Source organism: Haliaeetus albicilla, chromosome 19 (assembly GCF_947461875.1).
Source record: "Haliaeetus albicilla chromosome 19, bHalAlb1.1, whole genome shotgun sequence".
Classification (NCBI taxonomy): domain Eukaryota; kingdom Metazoa; phylum Chordata; class Aves; order Accipitriformes; family Accipitridae; genus Haliaeetus; species Haliaeetus albicilla.
In genome coordinates this window covers 14,986,027-15,005,896 of record NC_091501.1, presented here as the reverse complement: position 1 = coordinate 15,005,896, position 19,870 = coordinate 14,986,027, and the positions used below count along the sequence as shown (strand labels likewise).

At 40.1% G+C, this 19,870-nt stretch overlaps 1 protein-coding gene across 1 annotated transcript in view; it reads right to left on the bottom strand.

The window, feature by feature from the left end:
* Nucleotides 1-19,870, bottom strand: part of PTPRO (protein tyrosine phosphatase receptor type O) — a 159,025-nt gene that overhangs the window by 65,274 nt on the left and 73,881 nt on the right. Inside the window, 1 exon segment of the mRNA XM_069807805.1 lies at nucleotides 4,102-4,375. Coding sequence (XP_069663906.1) covers nucleotides 4,102-4,375 — 274 coding nt within the window.

Genomic DNA, 19,870 nt, shown 5'->3' with positions numbered 1-19,870 from the left:
ATTGACAGTGAATTTGAAAAAAAAAAAAAAAAAAGGCTATATGGGTATGAGTCACCCTGGGAAGAATAAAATAAGGCTTCAAGCTGGGAAAATGGAGAATGAGTGAGAATTTCAGTCACTGATTTTACATCCATGCTCTTTATTCTCTCATAAACTACTTTAAACCCAATTAGTAATAAGGTGGAACTTTCAAATATTGCAAAACACTAAATTAATTATATAAATTCTGGAGTTACTTCACTTCCATTGAAAAGCCAAAACTCCAAGAGCAGAAGAAAGGAGCCTTGAAATAATTGCGTTAGATACCAGAACTAATTCTAACCTTGTCCAGACTGAAAACTGGGAGGAGGGTCATTTTGATAGGCACAACACAACTGCACTCACAGGAATCTGGCCAGAACAGCAAGATTCACACACCTGTTCTTGTGAAAACCATCACAGGAATCTTTAATAATAAGTAGTCAGGGTTTCAGTTTTTCTCCTTCAGTGAGGTACTGGGCCCAATGTGCTGAACACAGCTTTGCTACAGAATCCGAAGAAGCGGTGCTATTTTATGCTCAAATTCTATTTTACAGGTTTCCTATCTAAGGGTTGAACGCACCCTGTTCATCTCATCCTTCCTAACGTCCCAGCTCAGGAAGCAATGCAAGGATGCTGGCTGCGCTCAAGCTGACAAAACCCTTGGGCTCTGAGAAGAAATATTGCAGCAAATAGCTCATACTTTGCATTACAACAGTCTGGACTACAGAACCTAAACAAGTAAACTCTATAGTTTGTGCTGTTTTGATTAACATGAGAAAGCCCTGAAATGATTCCAGTCAGAGACAAGCAGAAAATAAACTGTTCAGTCTTGTAGAGAAGGCCCAAATTAACAATAGGAGCTCAAATGGTAGCATGTATACATGTATATTCATATAATGTTAAGATATTTTATATTTTTATAGGTATATATTTATGCACACATATATTTATATGTATTTATATTTACGCATGCAATTCTATATGCATATATATAATGTATAAAATACATGTTTGTTAGCTTTTAAATCATCTTTCTTTTGAGGAATCTTTTTTTTCTGGACAGAAACCTTAGAGGGGTAAAACAAAAGTCTTCTCTGACTTAAATGGGATGAAGTTTCAACCTGTGAAGAGACCTACCTTTTTCTTGCCAACATGCTGAGAAGCAGCACATCGCTGAGGGATGTGAACAGGAGAAAGGAAATGTCATCAAGATATACCATTGGAAAGCAGAGGTCTTTCATGACTCTCACTGAATTTCTAAGTAGGCAATCTCTTTGAAGGACCTTGCTCTCGTTTTGACAGGCGTAATTTGGATACGCACTGCTCTGTGTGAAACTCAGATCTCCAGCATATGGCCAAGCTGAAAGACTGCATCTCCCCGCATGGAGTCCTTTGCAGACATCAGGAGATCCCAGAAAGCTATTGGGAAATATCAAAGTACAGACTTGGGAATAACCACATTGGCATCACTGGCTATCCTGCTTGATTTATCTTGTGGCAGCCTAATGAATGGGGCCAATCTGCCACTGCTAAAGCTCTCCGGATACCAGTGAAATTAGCACAGGAATTAATTTGGTCCTGGAAGCTGGTTGCAAGGTGCCATTTTTTCACGCGTAAGATATAGATGGAAGAAATTAGATAGTTACATGTCTTTGCGTGGTTAAAATAAACTAAGAATGTTAAACAGGCAGAGAGAGCATATGGCATGAAGAAGAATACGAATCTATCCTAATTATTGTCTGCCAAAAAAACCAAGTTAATTAATAGTCAGAAAATGATGTAAACCAGGCAGTGGACAATACCAATAAAAGGGAAAATAAAAAAGAAAAGGAAAACCGACTATCAACTCGTGCAGTTTTGTAGGAGAAGCCAGTGGTCACTACATGAGTTTTAAGATCTCTTCTCGAAAGCACTGTACTGAAATATACCTTAAAAAGTCCAGCCTGCCACACTGCCTTTTCATTCCAAATTTACTTTCATTCCTGTAGCCTTGTGCTCCAAAAGACAAGCTACGTTAGTAGCTGAGGCTGCTCCGTGAGGGCTAGCACTCATCAGTCTGCCTGACGGAAACCACGCGGAAGGAGATGGGGCCCTTTCCCTGGCAAAGCTCCCGATGTCCAGCATACTGTTCCTGCTCAGCACGGCATCCTTCAGCGCTGCCCGCAGGAACGCCCTTTCTTTTCCGTAAGCTGGTTGTCTTTGTGCCGAGACAAAACCAGCGAAATTCGCTGTTCCCTTTTTGTTCCGTGAGTTCCCCCAGCAGCGCTGGCCGACGGCCAAAATCACGGGTCCTTCCGAGGTGTGGGTGAGCAGCAGAGGGCACGGCAGGAAGCCCCGAGGTGCTGCCAGCCCACCCGCGTGGGACAGGCGGCGGGAAGGGGTGGGCTCCTTTCTCTTGGAAAGGACACCATCAAGCCTCGGAGGAGGGGGAGTGACATGGGATATGCCCCCCGGAGCCGTCAGCCTCCTGCTCTTTCGGGAACACCTTGTGGAAACCCCCTGAGCCAGAAATGGGCAGTGTGGGGCTGGCTTTGATGGGCTGAGCGACACTGGCTCCCTTCTGCCTTCGGAGATCCCTTGCACGGGAGCGTGTGCTCCATCTGCCATCCTGGATCGCACCTTCCCCTGCTACCAGTGACCCGCGTGGGCTCTGGAAATCAAACAGCGATGAGCCCTGCTGCACAACTGCAAGTGCAGCATTCAAACCCCCCTGGAAATAGAGAGCGAGGCATTTTTTTTCAGTTGTGTATGACACCTGATGCTTCCATCATTTTCTTTTAAGAAAACAAACAAACCAACCATAAAATAGGAAATTGGGTTAGGATTACTACGTTGCCTGCAGGGTTAAAGCAGTCAAAGAAAAGGAAATTCAGGCTGCCTATGAATCCTTAAATTGCTCGCTACACATAGATGTTCTTGCACATATGCCTTATGAAAGACTTGCATTACACAACAACATGATACTTTCCCCACGGGACCCTTCATGATTGTCCTCATCAGGGTGCCACCTGAGCACACAAGGGAAGGCTGAAGAATGTATAGATGATGCAAAAATCTGGTTACTCTTAAATTTCAAGCACCTCACTCAGTAACATGTGAGGCTACTGTAATATCCTTTGAATGTTATTACAGTGGATGGCATTTCCTCATTGACAGAATAATATAAGTACACAAAATCATAACCATTCCTCATCTGCAAGCCAACTGAAACTGTCTGTAGATTCCAAGTGCCATTTAGCAAAAAAAAAAAAAAAAAAAAAAAAAATCTGGAAATTGGGTTTGCTCCATCCAAATAATATTTTTGTCTGTCTTTTCTTGAATCTGTCTTCCAGATGAAGAAATCATTTTATATTCTACAAATTGTTTTTTGGTTGGCACATGGAAACCATTCCGGAGCAACAGCACAGCCAAAAATATGGCAGGAATCACACAGAAGTCTGTGGTGCTTCACATGATGACAGAGAAAACAAAATCACTCCTTTCCCCCAGGATCAATGCACCTGGAGGTAGTAAGAGACAGACTCCTACAAATATGGTCTCCATCACAAAAACCTTCAGCTGTACTGGCAGAAACACATGATTTTAGTGACTACTATCTGCTTCCCAAGTTTAGTACTACTTCAATATATTAGCAATCAAAGAACATTGTTACAGCATTTAAAACAGAATATACCTCACCATGTAACAGGAGTGCTTACGCTGAAATGTCAGTCAACACTTCTTACACCTTTTACTAGATCTTTAGAACTCCTGGTTCAAAGGATTTAGGATAAACATCTGGAAAGGTGGTTCATCCATCACACTTATTTCAGTATGTTAAACCTCTCCAGTCAGTGTTCAGGAAGGGTCAGCTGGGGGAAACCCACAGCTTCTTGCCCAGACCTTGTGAATTTTCACTCACAAGCCTTCTCAACACACCTTCCCTGCTGTTCTCACACAAGGAGTCATCCTACGCACAAGGAGGACCTATCGAAAACAAAAAGGCCCACCCAACCTTCTCCACAAGAACTTCGGGGGGAAAAAAAACACACACAAAGGGAAGAAACAGAAGAAAAAAAAAAAGAATAAGGTATTACTTACTGGTTAACACAGTGATTGATCTTGCTGACTTGGAAACCATATTTGAGTTCACTACCAACAGAGTCACTATGTAATATAGGCCGTGGTATTTGGCATTAAAAACCACAGGGGCAGGTAAAGTGCTATTGAATTCTTCGAACTGGAAAAAGTAGTTCTTGGATTCTCCAGCTATCTTCACAACATATACAGAGGATGAGCTCACCACATCAGACGCTTCCAGGGAGACAATGATACAATTGTCTTCTCGGACAGTAACTTGGAAAGGTTCTGCATTCTACAAGACAAGAATAAAGACTTTGCTGAAGTAAAATCTATTATTTCACTTTTACTTATTTCCCTTGGTATTGGTAGGATACTCATGTTATATTTGTGATAACGTTACATTTCATATTCTGCAAGAGAGTTGACATCCAACCATAGCAATTATTTCAGAATACAATTCACAGTCAGCCAAAGTCCACAGGCATCTGATTATCAGGACAGTCTCTCTGCAGCGGAGGCTGGTTCCTGCCGTGTGCTTTCTGATGCTCTGGCTACTCCATCCCTTACATCCCGAGGAACAAAGCCTCCACCATTCTTTCCTGACGGAAGGTGGAGCAGAGCAGAAGGAGGATGAGATTAAAAAGGCTATCAGGGGCAAGAGGATTTCTGATAAAGCCACAAAGGGTAAATCATTTAAATCCCCAAAAAGAGATGAATTAATCAAGACCCCTTTATCTGGCAGAAACAGGATCATATATTCTTCAATGCAATATATTCTGAAAGCCTGCAACTGAAGAATAATTTTTGGCACTGACTAAGCTTTTCCAAATATGCCCGTTCCAGCAAGTACCAGGTGATAAGCAGCTCTCAGCACTATGTCCATGGCTTTGGTTGGCACTTTTCATTTCCTAAGCTACACCATTTCATTTTCAATATTTCTTTTATTAGTAGTAGAGAGAAAGGAGCAATTTAACCTTGTTTTCATATATCATGAGCATGTTAAGTCATTGCCAGCTGAAAACACTTTCCATTTTATTAATTGCAAACCAGCTGTCAGCAAGAAGCACTTGTTCTCTACAGGAATTTCAAAACAGATTCATGGTAATTAATGAGAAGGAAAAGTTCAAGCTTACATCAAGAGTTGCCTTTTTGTTTATTAGGCCACACTGCCGCTTACAATTTTTTTACCCTACTCCCAGTGAAAACTGTAATACCTGACATTTTCAATTCCTAACTCCACAGTATCTTTTTCTCCTTCATATTTCACAAGCTGAGAGCTCTATTTGGAGGGCAGGGCGGGCAGGTGGGCAACCATGGCTAGTTTGCAACTTACTCATTCAGTCAGGTTGTTCCTGTACCAAAGAGCTAGACACTTCTTCAGAGATTAATTCTAACAGCTTGCCTACCTCCTGTTTTGTAGTTTTGTTTAGTGGGGATTGTTCCATGAGAATAATCTTTTTTGGATTTATGCTGCAGGAGCCAGGCTCCCTATTTGGAATTGACACATATGGTGTTGCCAACTCCTGGCATTAAAAAAAACACCCCACCCCCCCCCCCAAAAAAAAAACCCTACCCCAAAAAATCCCCCAAACAAAGAATTGGTTCTAGGACTGTAAGATTTTAAATAATGGTAGTTTGCATTTACATATATATATATATGCTTTTATCATTGAGATTTCACAGTGTACTTAAGGTCATATCACCCTATAGGCAAAACTATAGGCTTGAGAAGAAAGGACCTAAGCAAACCCACTCATCTGACTCAACATGAGAACAAGGTAACAGGCATACAGTAAGTCCAGCCCAAATAGGATAACCAGTCTAGACAGCTTCAAGCCTGAGACTAAAAATAGGGGCAAGGCAACTTCAGCTGCTGATTTGAGGTTTGCTTTCATGAGTCCTTTTAAAACTTTTAAGTTGCTAAAATGATATAAGCCAATGTTATCAATGGATGAATACTTTGGTGTGGAAGTCTGGGTAATTTGTCACAGATGGCAGAGCGACTGCTCCAAAAGGTTTACAACGTAAGACTACAATTACACAAAAGCTTCCATGTGTTTTCCTTAGCCTCAGCTGAATTCTACAGGCTTACCCTTGAGTAGATCAAAATACCACATTTCAAGTGTTTGTATTTTGCCTCAAATCCTGATCCAGCATTTGGATCCACGCAGAATCAAACCTTTAACTGGGGATTATGTTTAGATCTGGTCAAAAACAAGTAGAGGTTCTCTCATCCTTCTTCCTCCCCATTCTCCCCACACTAAGAAAATGTGGAATGATTCCTACTTCAGCTCTCCTGATGTGGCAAGACAGGAGAAGGAAGGTACCCCCAGAATGGCTTTCCAGAAGCATGTGCATTATTGTATCACAGAAAGTATGGTAGTCTTCCAAGACCAAGCAAGGAAAGACACACCTGATTCAGCAAGGTTATTTCTACATATTAAGCTTGAAGTGCACGTATAATCCTACAGAAGTCAGTGGGTTTTGACCTACAGACTTGCATTTCAGTGCTCCACTAGAGGAAAGAGAACAGTGTAATCTCTAAAACTACTCTAGCCTTCCCTTGGCTTTGCCACTTTATTGCGTGGTACTAACTCAACGTGCCTACCTTGCTATGAAGAGACAGACAAAAGAGCCCAGCAAATTTAAACGTGCCAACAAACAGTTCAAAGCAAGTTCCTTGTGTTTGGTGGTATTATAAATCATTTGTGATGTTAATCAAGTACAGCTGGAAATTAAGCATATAATTGCAGAGTTATAGACATTCCTAGGATATAATTAGATGCTTTCAGAGACTGCTCATATAGGGTGTGATTCTATTCTTCGATTCTTCCACGAGTATTGTACTAACCGTGTTGAAGACCATACTTTCATTTTTCCCCTCGCAATGTTTTTTTGAATTCACAGCAAGTACCACTCAGCAAATGACCCACTAACCTTCTTCAATAGTTCTCACAAAATTAGGATAACATGCCTCTACTATCTAAATACATAGAAACCTCTCAGCCATATGCTAGTGTTACTTATGACAACACCTAACTGGGGAAAATAACTTTTTCCGAGTCCTTTATCTCCTAAGCAGGTAGGGATTGTGAAATGATAGCCTCCCTCCTTCATGTGCGTGTGTCCAGATGCTTTTGAACCACTGCTGCCATGATGCACAGCCATTTTTTTGAGCGACTTCTCTTTAGTAGCTGTGTGGCTCATCCATCCCATGCCTGCACCCACCTGCATAATGCATCCCTCTCTTGAGTAGTACCTATTCTTTTCAGGGATTATGTGGCCCTCTTCCACACACCTGTACGTGTCCAGGTTTTTAAACTGCTGCATGCATGGGACACATGGTTTGTGGGCGGCATCTGTTGTTTATTATCCATTGGCTCTTGAAATAATTTTTATCCTTTCATTTCAGCTGTAAGGTTTGGTTTATAGAATGAAGTGCCAGACAAGGGATGAATAAAAAGGCTTGGCAATTAACATGTCATAAGATGAGATCACTTATCTCCTTTGGGATATGGATTTCATGTTGGCAGTGTTTTAAAAGAACAGACCATTCTGGGCATCCTGTTCTCCATGTTGTATGAGGGGAGGGTTACCAGCCAGCACTGGGCTTATGATTTTGAGAAGAAGGCTAGGGAAAAACCTGAGTATTTTTTCTAAGCACTGCTGGAAGTGACAAACATGCCCCACTTAACTAGATTGTAAAGCCAGTGTGTCTTAGGACTGACAGCATCAGTATGGTAAATACACATTTCATTACTTCTGGTCAGCTACCTCCAGGATTTAATTTGCTGGTGTCACAGCTTGAGCGGCTGTTTCATGCCTGTGGGGAAATTTGGCAGGGCTTGTGCATTCAGAACCAAATGATTAGCTCCTACTTCCTTCCTAGTTTATTATTGCAAGCTCGTGCCACGATAAAGCACTTAGTAAAAAAAAAAAACGGAGGGGGAAGTAAATCCCACAATGTGATGCCTGTTCACAGTCATTTCCAGTGCAGGGATGAGTCATGCTAGTGGAATTTCCAGCCAATAACCAGGTCCCAATTAAAATGAAAAGGAGGGGGAGGCAAGGAGATATACAACATGTCAAATAAACAATATTCAAAGAGTAATAGGAAAATAAATGGTGTGCAGCAGAGCTCAGAGTTCTCTTTTTCAGAAGTCTATATCCTCAGTTTATTTCCTTATAACAGTATGAGTTTTACCCATGAGGAAGAGATCAAAGTTGCAAAACAGCTACTAATTTTATGTACTTTACCTTTTGAACCTCTCACTCTGAAACATATTGGGCCAGAACCCAATTATCAGAAGTGCAAATAGTTACATGTTCTGCTGACTTTAAGAGGAGCTGCGGGTGCTCATCAGCTCTGTAAAATTAAAGTACTGGTAACTGCATCACGTTATCTAACGCTAGACAAGTGGAAGTAAGACCTTGAACAAATCTGACTTCTGTCAGCTCTTACAGAGTAAATCCTGAAGTATCACAGAGTTGTCTAAGTGGTCATCTGAAATCCCAAAGCAGGAATAAATTTCAAAGCTATGAGGATCTACTACTTGGCAAAAGTACCATTATGATCACCTGCTGTATAATGGTGGTCAAAAATAACATCAATGCAAGTATTACAAGACAATATTGAACGCTATATCCAGAACTCTTGGATGAAACACTGGCTATTTTTGTGAGTGATTCTACTACACTCAGATATAATTTGTTGCAGTGGCCAATAATGCTAATTTAATTCTAAGTCTCAATGACTCGTTCTCACCAAGATTCATTTTACTCAATCTTAAGTACTTAAATGGAATGACTGAGAGCCAGGATCAGCTCTTTAGACAGAGTACCTGTGAATTCATCTGAGATCTGAATTACTTTTGAAAGTGCACTGAACAACCAAAGGGTCTGTGCTCCTGGCTCAGAAAAATTCTTTCCGTCCTCTGTCGCTGGGTGCAGTGAGTCCAAGCCTTACAAAGACAGGACTGAGATCCAGATTTCAGGATCTTGGCCTCTGCTAAAGTCTTGCAGTGGTACCTCCACAGACAGCACATAAGAAATATCATAAAATAAATAGTATTGCAAAACATGCATAAAAGTCACATGACAGTAGTTTTGTAGCAGCTTCCTAAAGTATGTTTTTCCTCTGATGGTGACAAATGATACTGAACAACAATTACAATAAAAATGGTACACATTCATTTTGTTCAGAAATTGGAATCTTACCTCCAATAAATCCATGCGCTTGTTGGAAATTTGTTTCATATGAGTCACTGTGCAGGGAACAGAGTCAAATTCTGGCCTATTTAAACTGTTTTAGTAATTTACTCTATTTTATAAAAATTCTCTCTCTCTCTCTGTGCAGGCTAGAAATGTCACAGTTTGGGGATGATCCCAGCCACCTTCCAATCCTTTATAGCTAGAAAAAAGAGGGGTCCCTGAAACTCACTTCTGTTGCAGTGTGAAGTCACCATCCAGAACAGGCAACAGACTCTGGTTTCACACAATTTAGCTGTGTTTTGAAGTATGAATTAATATTTAAATCTTCACTTTAGATGACCGTTCAGGTTCCCACCTTGCGTCCATCATTACTGCATCACCTGGCTCAGCCCAATACTTACCTTTCTTATTTTCACAGCGCTCTGCTCATACTATTCACAAAGTATTTTCTTCTAAATATTGCAACATCAAACCTTACACTGCTTATGTTCCACATCCAGTCTCTTTATTCTTAAAGTTTCAAAGGCTCTCAATAACAAAATATTTTGTATAACTGAAACTGATGTGGTTTCACAAAAAGATACAAGCAGTCTCAGAAAAAGCAGTTGTTACAGCCATGACCTGAGAAAGATCCTCTCTGAGCACAAGGGGTGGAAGGTGTAAGGACTGGGTGGAAATTGCCCCACACCAAGGCTTCTTTGGAATTGCTAGCTATCATTATTAGATCCTGTAGTTTTAACAAAAAGGCAAAAAAGGCAAAGTCGGCCTTACAGAATCTGGGGAAGAAAGTACATCCTAAGCTTTCCATGTGTTCCAGTGAATTCTGGAGCAGGCACAGACTTGAGTGTTCACCGCAAGAGGAAAGGATTGTTTGAAATGGTCTTCAAGAGCGTGAACAGAAATGTTACAGGCTTGTAAGAAAAACGTAAAGACTTCTTGAAAATACTGATATTTATTCTTGTGGCTTTTGTTTTTATCTACACTTCTCCACAGGTTGTGCAGAGAACTTCCGTTAATAAATACTCTTTGGAAGAAATACTCCATGGGAGAAATGGAAACCCTTATCTTAAAGATTCTCCATGCAAAAATGAATACTTTAAGAAGTGAAAAGATAGCAAAAGCAGCAGTTCTCAATAATTTATGATGTTTGATTCAGGTTAACACACCATTTCTGGCATTCTGCTCCATGAATAGTGTCCTCAGCACTGTTGCTATTCTCAGTCTCAAAAAGCCAGTAATAATCTGCTGGTCATATTTTATAAATGAGCTTCAACATTCCTTTGCTCTGGGAGACAGTTTTAAAGGGACAGGTATTTTTTCCCCTCTCTGCACATGAATGCAGAATGTGAGAGTGGTTTTTTTAAGCAAATGTCAATATGGTATGTACAGTCCACCATGTTTTGCTACCATTCTGAAGTTAATAATCTGGAAGGAAATCTTTCTTGACACTATCAACTGCTATTACGATAGCATTAAGTAAATGCCAGAATGCTAAATATGTGAAAAAGAAATGTTTGCATTCAGTAAGGCAAATATCTTTTATGTATCACCTTGTTAGCATATCCAATATTTAATAAATTATTGCTAAATATATACTTCTACCCCATCTTTCTAGTGCAAACTGGAGAGGGCAAAACCCAGGCACAGTGATCCAGAGACCTTGATGTTGACAAAGTTTGAAACTAGGTTAGAACTTCATGGATGGCGTTTCTTCCTATTATTGATCCTGACTGCACATACACACCCCAAATATGACATGAATTCACACTCAGGCAGATATAGTTTGGTTTCTCTCCACTCTAGATTTTTAGCTTCTCTCTAATACTAAAACTGTGTCAAAAAGGATAATTCTTCTGAAGGAGAATATGAATTTGGTTCCCTTCCCCAACTCAGACCTTTATGGAGTCTCTGCAATTAAAGTTTAGCCATCCCTTGTGGATATACTCAAACACATGCCAGATGAACCACGTGCTTTAATTAAAATGCATCTTCCCTCTTGAGCCTGCATGTGAATAACAGAAAACAAAAAAGGGCACAGGAAACATAATACATCGGCTCATCAATTCCCTTAGCTCTACCAAACTGGTCCTTGTAGTGATCTTCTCCAGTCAATACTTGTTCTCTGTCTTTGGGAGAAGAGTGAAAGCAAATTTCTACCTGAACAGATGTAAAATGATCAGAGCTGTACATAGGCCAGGTGGGAAGACAAGGTCATGTTGCGTGGCTTCTCTGTGAAATTCTGAAAAGAAGAAGTTAGGGGGAAAGGAAAAGAAAGATTACTTTCTAGGAACAGGAGTTAATTGAACAGTATGCTCCACATATACGTTATCCTAAGAATGTACACATTCTCTATCAATTTAGAGTAAGTGGTTCCACAGCACAGCATCTACAGGTCAAAACACATCCAACTATACTTCAGTTCCCTCTCCATTATAGAGGAAAGGAGGAACAGATCTCCCCAGGAAAATGCTGAAGGAGAAGGCAGAGTGAGAAATTAATGTGGATTTTTAAGAACTTGGATTATTAGAAAGAAATCTCTCTTTTCATGGTGTCAAACGATCTCTGAGGTGTCTTACATTTCAAAGTGCCCTATGGGAGATGAGAAGCAGTACTGAAGGAGATGCGTTTTCTGAATGATGGAAGGAGAAATCATTCATGCTCTTCAGTGCTTCAGCTCCAAAACTGGATTCACCTGTGCAAATGATGGAAGTCTGTAATACAAACCTCTGTAATATAAGCTTGTGATGCTGAAACAGCTTCTGAACAGCTATTGATGCTGAAAGGTGACATTAGAAAGTCACACAGAAAATTCCTGATGTTCAACAGAACACAAAAACTGTTGTTCCACCATGAGAAAACTGCGACCATGATGTGCTCCACCACTCTGTGCAGCTGAGAGGAACTGGCCTGGACTGGTGTGAGCTGAACTTTGTCTCACAGGCTCTGGCAGAGAGTATGATGGAGGAGTAGAGACTGACCCTTATGGGTACTACAAAAGTGAAAATGCCTTCATTTTTAATTGATAGGGTGTATATATACCCTTCGTATGTGCACAAGTGAACTAGTTCTTAAAGACAGAATAGAATTCTTTGCTATTTGCATTATCTACAAAGAGCACAGCTGGGAGGAAGTTAAGAGTTTTCATTTATGTGAGAAACTGGAGACCCAGGCAGTTATGCAATTCATTTGAAATCATAAAGCAACTTAATGAAAAATGATGGAAGAGAACATGATTTTCTGTTCCCCCCCATGTTAATCTATAATAAGAGAACAGAATAGATGCAATGAATAAACTTATAGTTAGGGGCTATTCCAGGAGCCTAAGCCCTTGTTCCATAACTCCAAGTGATTTTAAAGAGAACTGGGCACCAAAATGCTCTTAAGTATTTTAAAAAACTCCGTTTTTTCAAATACGTTCTGAGACTACTAGAGAGGTTTGGAAATTTGAAATAAGGAGCCATTAATAGAAAAAAAAAAGAATAATTTTCTGTTTCAAATCAGTTTTTCTGACACAAAGAAGAATTCAGAAGCAGATGTGAGGTTTTGTCCCCATCTAAACTGCTGACTTCAGTTTGGTCTGGAGTTGACCTTAAACAAGTGGTCTGCCTTATTTCTGCTCATTTTTCTATCACCCCCTGCCCCTCAATCCCTGCAGAAAAAAAAGCCCCAAACACCCACTACCCTTTCTTCAAAGGTCACAGGACAGGAAAAAAATGTCTAAATCCAGATCACCAGTCTTCCTATTCTGTGCTTTAAAATACTTACCACTTTTCTGCCCCAAGCCATAACCATAACGTGGCTATGGCTATCCCCTGAAAGATTGCTTACTCAGGTTCAAGCGCAGGTTTATTTTGTTTTGAGGTACAAGTGGAAGCTGATATTCTGCCCTTTGTTTACCCTGTTGTTTTCATATGTTCTCTAAATTGGCAAGAGCTGACCAGATAACCTGCTGAGATTTTCTCACATTATTTATACATAGTTCCTGTGGCTGAATGTTTTTTTTCTTCCTAAAGTATTTGCCGTGCAGGTTTTGGGGGGGTTGGTTGTTTCATTTGGTGGTTTGGGTTTTTGGTTTGGTTTTTTTTTTTGCTTTTTCCCAACCTGTGCTCAAAGAGAGGCAAGCAGCCAGTGCTATTTCCCCGATTACCAGCAAGATATGAGCTCTGTAATTCTCTGTACAGCACAGGGTCAATTGAAAATCCACACAGAACATTTCAGTTGTTGCTACAGCCTGATTTTCAATTCATTTCTAGTGTGGCCTTAGGCTCAGCTCAGCCATTTGTACTGATTTGATAAATTCCTACTCACAGAAGCCTTCTTCCATCATGCTACTGCTGGCAACGTGCTGCTCAGTAGTCCTGAGCGCTACCAAACTCTCTAATGCCACAAAACCTCATAGCTTGTCACTGCCACCTTCCCCTGCAGGGACAGCTCCAGCAGGATTTACTTCGTCGTAGTGTATCAACCGTTTAGTTTTTAGTACAGTTGCCACATGTTGACTTCCAGGAAGTGAATGAGAGGAGTGAATACAAAGAGCTTAGGAAATGGAGTCAGGATCCTCAGCTGTGGGGTAAAGTCCTTTCAGATGTAACACGTGCCACCCCACCTGCCCAGAAGAAGAGACTGTCCAGGGGAGAATGACTGCTGTGACCTATCAGAGGGATGACAGTCCAGGTTACTGAGTGTTATACGGCTGTCATGAAAGATACAGTTCTGCTACAATGTCCTCTCCTAGCAGCTTAATGGCTTCAACTTGCAAAGCAGAATCTTCTGCAACTGTATTTACCAGATCAGGAAAATAATTATGCCTTCTACTCTAATACACAGCCATCACATTTATCCTTCATTGGGATCCACTTGTGTGCTATCACAAGAACTTGCTTAAATATTCTGCACACTTCTGTGTATATAACTGAAATACTGAATACCCTGTTACCTTCAAAGGGAGGAGACTTTAATGACATGTTGGTCAGAACTTTTATGCTGAGACTTCTATACTTTGTGTGGGATTCATCTGGCTTCATTTTATCAAACTAAAAATTGGGCATATGGTCAAATCTCATCATCTAGGCTCCCTCTGTACTCTGTAGGGAGAGATGAATCTGAAGAATTTAATTTATCCACTTAAGATGAAACAAACTGCCTTCTGCAGATGCTTTTCTCTTTCTGTGCACCTTCCTTTTAAACATCACGAGTCAGATGAGACCAGAAACATCAGCTATGTATGGTATGATGACAGCTACGACTCAGATTTGTATTGCCATTTTTATGTATTATGGCTCCTAATCTTTTTTTGTCTAAATTGATATTATAAGGTTTAAATTTTGTTTAGCTATTCTCTTTTTCAGCAGTGAAAAAGTACATGATGGCCATGACTGAGCAAGGCATATAGCTTTAAGCATTCAAAAGGTCCTACTCAGCAAAAGATGTAAGAACGTTCATAAATCCTTTGCCCATGTGACAAAGGTTGGCCCTGCGTACAAGAATCAATCAGGAGATCAAGGTCTCTCTTCCTGAGTTGCCAAAGAGTAATAAACCCCTGAAACTTCCTTCTAATTTGTTTTGTGTCTTTTACGAAGTGAGGTTGCTAAAAAGTCATTCAAAGGATAATAAAAGTCTTGGTTCATTAGGTGACGCCAAGAACCCTGTTCTGCAGGTTTGGTGTTCTCTTCATAGAATTTATTACTCCTTGCTGCTGTCGTGTGGTTTTTCCACTTGGCAGTTATTCAGGGGCCAAGAGGGATGCAGACAAACCTTTATAAATACGTTCCTCAGACTAGTATCTTAGGCTGAGGTAGCTCAGCAGTAATAATATGGAGAGCATACAGATTAAATCTCCAACTGGTTTAGCAGTTACAAACCCTTTGAATACAGAATTTATAGAATTAAACTTTAGCCATTAGCTTTCTTTTATATGTTTCTCTTTTAATGTTTCTCTTTATGTATGGAAGCACCAGAGCTTTTTCCCAGGCATGACAATGGCTGAATACACCAAGAGATAAAAGTCAGCTGAGAAAAGGGTGTGTGGAAATCATCAATGGGAAATCTGTTCCCTAAAGTAGAATTGACTGTAAAACAAAAATATATAATTTTAGAAAACTGTTTCCTCATTTTAACTCAGGATGATAATCCTTTATTGTCTCTTCTGAAAAGGATGATTTTATAAACAGCATGACCTTAAATGAGTCAACATGACCTTTCCCAGACATACCCCACAGTAAATATTTACTGAGCTTTATTTCATAGGCATTATCTCATTGGTAATATAGAAAGCTTTCAGGTCACTAGACAATGCAATGTGTAATATTATCACTGTGACATAGACAAATATGCACAGTTTAAAAGTGATAATTATTTTCTTTCCTAGTTAACTTCTAGATATGAGTTCACCATGTATTGGTTTATGTCATTGTTTTCTTTCTTCCATTTTATGAAGTATTTTTGTTGCCAGTGAAAGGGAAGGATGGAGATGATGACGTGGTTTTTTTCCTTTTCTTTAATTTACAGCAAGTGGTGCTTCCGTACATAAGCACTGGCCATTTTGCATTACACTAAACCAGGCAAAAAATATATTAGTCTAGTCAGCTGGCTGCCATTTGCCAGTTTCAGTATGGTCGTTTCTCAATAACTGCAATGCAAATATACAAATCTCTCTTATCAATTCCCTCACTCAAAATTCAAGCAACAAATATATTGCCTAAGCTCTTGCCCAACTCTTTGACTGAACCAAAACATTTTTCACTATCCTCCTGTAAGCATATCTGCCTGTACTTCAGAATACCAAAATCCAGGTTCTTCTTTTTCCACGTGTGACCACAAAAAGTCACTACGATCAGTTTTGTAAATGTACATGTGTCTTACAATGCAGATAAGTATCTACAAGATCTTTAAAAAAAAAATCAGAGCTAGGCACTTAGATTTTTTTTTTTTTTTTTTTAACTGTCAAGTGTGCACCTTTAAATCTCTCCACTTGCAGAACATGGTCATTTATGTACCTGTACATACAGAACCTACCCATCAGAAAGATGCAAGAACATGCACACTGGCAGCACTGAGCCCTCATGGCAATGGCAGCTGTTTGGTAACCAAGCCAAATGAGTGGTTTCTTTTAGTTATTTATAGCTTTTTAAAATTTTAAATACATTCTCGACTTATTCTCCACCAGGTCCTTACGGACATCATTCAGTTTTTCCTCTACTTCCACTACAGGGTGCTCAGGCAGCAATGAAACCCCTTTACTATCAACATTAGACTACAGCGTTGTTTCTCCACTCAGGTTTATTCCTGATGTAATTTTTGCTACTTAACTCAAGTGCCAGGAGAGTCAATAGACAGAAGTACGCTCCCAACCAAGCTGTTTCCCATCAGCCTTTAGAAATATAAAGCAGCAGAAAAGGGAGAATATTCGGTGTTTGGTTGGGGTTTTTTTGTAGCTGACTCACAATAGGTTATATTAAGTATTGCAGCTCCAGGCATGTTCTTGTGATGATTTCTCAAGTGATACCAAGAGCGCTGAGAGCACACAGAAGAAAGTTATGGCTCAGATTTGCCCTCGTGTTTCCTGCCCACCTCCCAGACTTCAGAGGAGAAACTCATCACCCAACAGCACTGTGAGCTCCCTACATCTCACAGCACCAAAAGCCATTTGCAGCCAACAGCTTCTCCACAGCTTAATGAAACACCAGCAGTAACAGACTGGGTGCATACTCTGATTTCACTTCAAGCACCAGGTAAAAATGATTGGCTTAAATTACCCCAAAGATTTGGATCATAAACACAATCAGTTACCACAGCTCAGGCTATAAGCAAAAACATATTTATCTACAGAAACAAAATTAGCCATGCTCTGCTTATCTCTGCTGTTGCAAATACATCTCCTAGTATGTATGTGAAAGTGAACATTCATACTTGCATTAAGTATTTTCATGTGTATGAATAAACTATAATCCATTTGACAGTATTCTCCTTTCTCGTCTTATTAGCCCTGTAAGCTCTTTATTCAGTTCTCACCCTTTGCATACTAAAAAGACATAAAAACATCAACATCCCTATAAAGTTGCACACAAGTGCAGAAGGTCTGCATAAATAAGAAAGACAAGACCCAAACACTAGAGATGATGCTCCAAAGAGCAGGAATTGGGCCACAGTAGTATTGGCCACAGTAAAAACAGAAGATGGAGAAATCTTGGATTTTTTTTCCCCGTTTGTCTCTACTTGAAAGGGTGTCCTGGTATCAGCTGGGATGGAGTTAATTTTCTTCTTAGTAGCTGGTACAGTGTGTTTCAGATTTAGTGTGACAATAACGTTGATAACACACTGATGGTTTAGTTGTTGCTAAGTAGCACTTATCCTAAGTTAAGGATTTTTCAGTTTCCCATGCTCTGCCAGTGAGCAGGTACACCAGAAGCTGGGAGGGAGCATGGCCGGGACAGCTGACCCGAACTAGCCAAAGGGGTATTCCATACCATAGAATGGCATGCTCAGTGTACAAACTGGGGGGAGTTGGCTGGGAGGGGTGGATTGATGCTTGGACATCGGTCAGTGGGTGGTGAGCAATTGCATTGTGCATCACTTGTTTTTCCTTGGGTATTACTTCTCTCTCTCTTTTTTTCCCCCTATATTCCTTTTCATTACTATTCTTATTATTTTTTATTATTGTTGTTATTATATTTTATTTTACTTTAGTTATTAAACCATTCTTACCTCAACCCATGAGTTTTACTTTTTTTTTTTTTGATTCTCCTCCCCATCACACTGGGAGGCAGGAGTGAGCAAGTGGCTGCATGGTTCTTAGTTGCTGGCTGGGGTTAGACCATGACAAAGGGGGAAAAAAAAGACATGCATGAGTGATGTGTAATGGAAGACCTATTTGTGTCCAATTCACTGGAGAAACAGTACAAGGACATATCATCCTTGTGAAATAATTTGTCCTGTATTCCTTGAGCCAGATGAAAGTCCCATTATGTACAAAGTAACATGTGCAGATGAATACAGATTTGGGAGATCTATTATTCTCTCAATACACTGCCTCAGTGTAACTCGTCTTCACCTCTGTCATAAAAACAGGCTTCTTTCCGAGTGCTTCATACTATCATAACGTGTGACTTTTTTGACTAACCTAGAATAGATTTGAAAGTGCACAGCAGCAACAAGGCGTCATTCACGATTAGGGCTCTTGCTGTGAAACAAAACTGACACGTGCTCCTGAAACATATAGCAATTAGCAAGTGTGAAATCAAAAAATCACACCACACCAATTGTTAGCAAGGCACACAGAAGCAAAAATAAAATGAGAGCGCTACATCTGTATAGACCCAGACAGCTCTACAATTCAGAGAGATCTTTATGAGGACGTAACAATTTCATTCCCTAAGATGAGGCTCTGTGCCTCATACCAACACACCTGAGCTCCTCAAAATTCTCCTCTTCACACTGCTATGAGACACAAGGTACTATTATCCCAGACTCTCTCCCCATTGCTACTTCCCTAACCTGACAAAAAGTTTGTGGAGGAACAGAAGATTTTGAGATCTAAAGAAAGATTCAAGATTATACCTGTTTCACTTAACAATCAAAGTTTTCTCCTTTTGCAGCTCTAAGAAAAAAACCAAACAACTAGGTCCAGTATTGCACCTGGTACAGCACAGCACATTGGAGCCTATTCAGCCCATAAACCTTTGTGTTACTTGTAAGTTTTAAGGGCTACAGAGCAACTCCTTCTTCCATATCAAATTAAATAATAACAAAAGAAAAAATTGTGCTTCCTACAATGAGACCCCATTCTTGGTTGAAATCTCCTGCTACAATCACGTTACAAATAATCCCAAACAACACAAAAACATGTCTCTGCCAGCAAAAAGCAGTCTGCATCTACACATGGTAAGACAGAAGTTGGAAAGTAAAGACCATGCTGTTTTATTAAGCTGTCCTAGAAAAGCCAGTAGCTATCACTCATTTGCAGGTCAGAAAAAACCAGTCATCCAATCTGGCATGAATGTAGCTTGAAATCATATGCCTACAATTCTCATCATCACCTGCTACGGCACAGTTTGATAACTGCAGATGTGAGGATGGAAACAAAGCTACCTTCTCCATTCAAATGTGAGTCCAGTCTGTTCTCCTTGGGTCCCAGTCCGCCAGGTTAACGGCAAGATCATCCTTCCTTATTTCACCCCAGGGAAGCTGTGATCTCGACAAGTGCTCTCAGAAGTGTGCCATCCCTCGCTGTGGCTAATCCCAACATTACTCCGACTTGGCCTCATGGGTAAGCAAAGTAGCGGCAGAGGTTTTTCCAGCAGGTGAAAAGCACTCTGAGATTTTTAAAGGTGTTTACAGATCCAGTATACAAATTTTTGCTTTTGAAAATCCCACTGGCACCAATTTGTACCTTCACAGATCTAAAAATCTGGCCTTTATGACTTCCATACCTTGGGCCAAAGCATGATTCGTGCAGTCCTAGGCTAACTCACTGATCTTAGCCTTGATTTAAGTTTAAGAGAACTCAAGTATTTTACCTGACGCTGAAAATCTTGCACGTTATTTCATTTAAACTTATGTTTTGAAAAAATTATTGAGA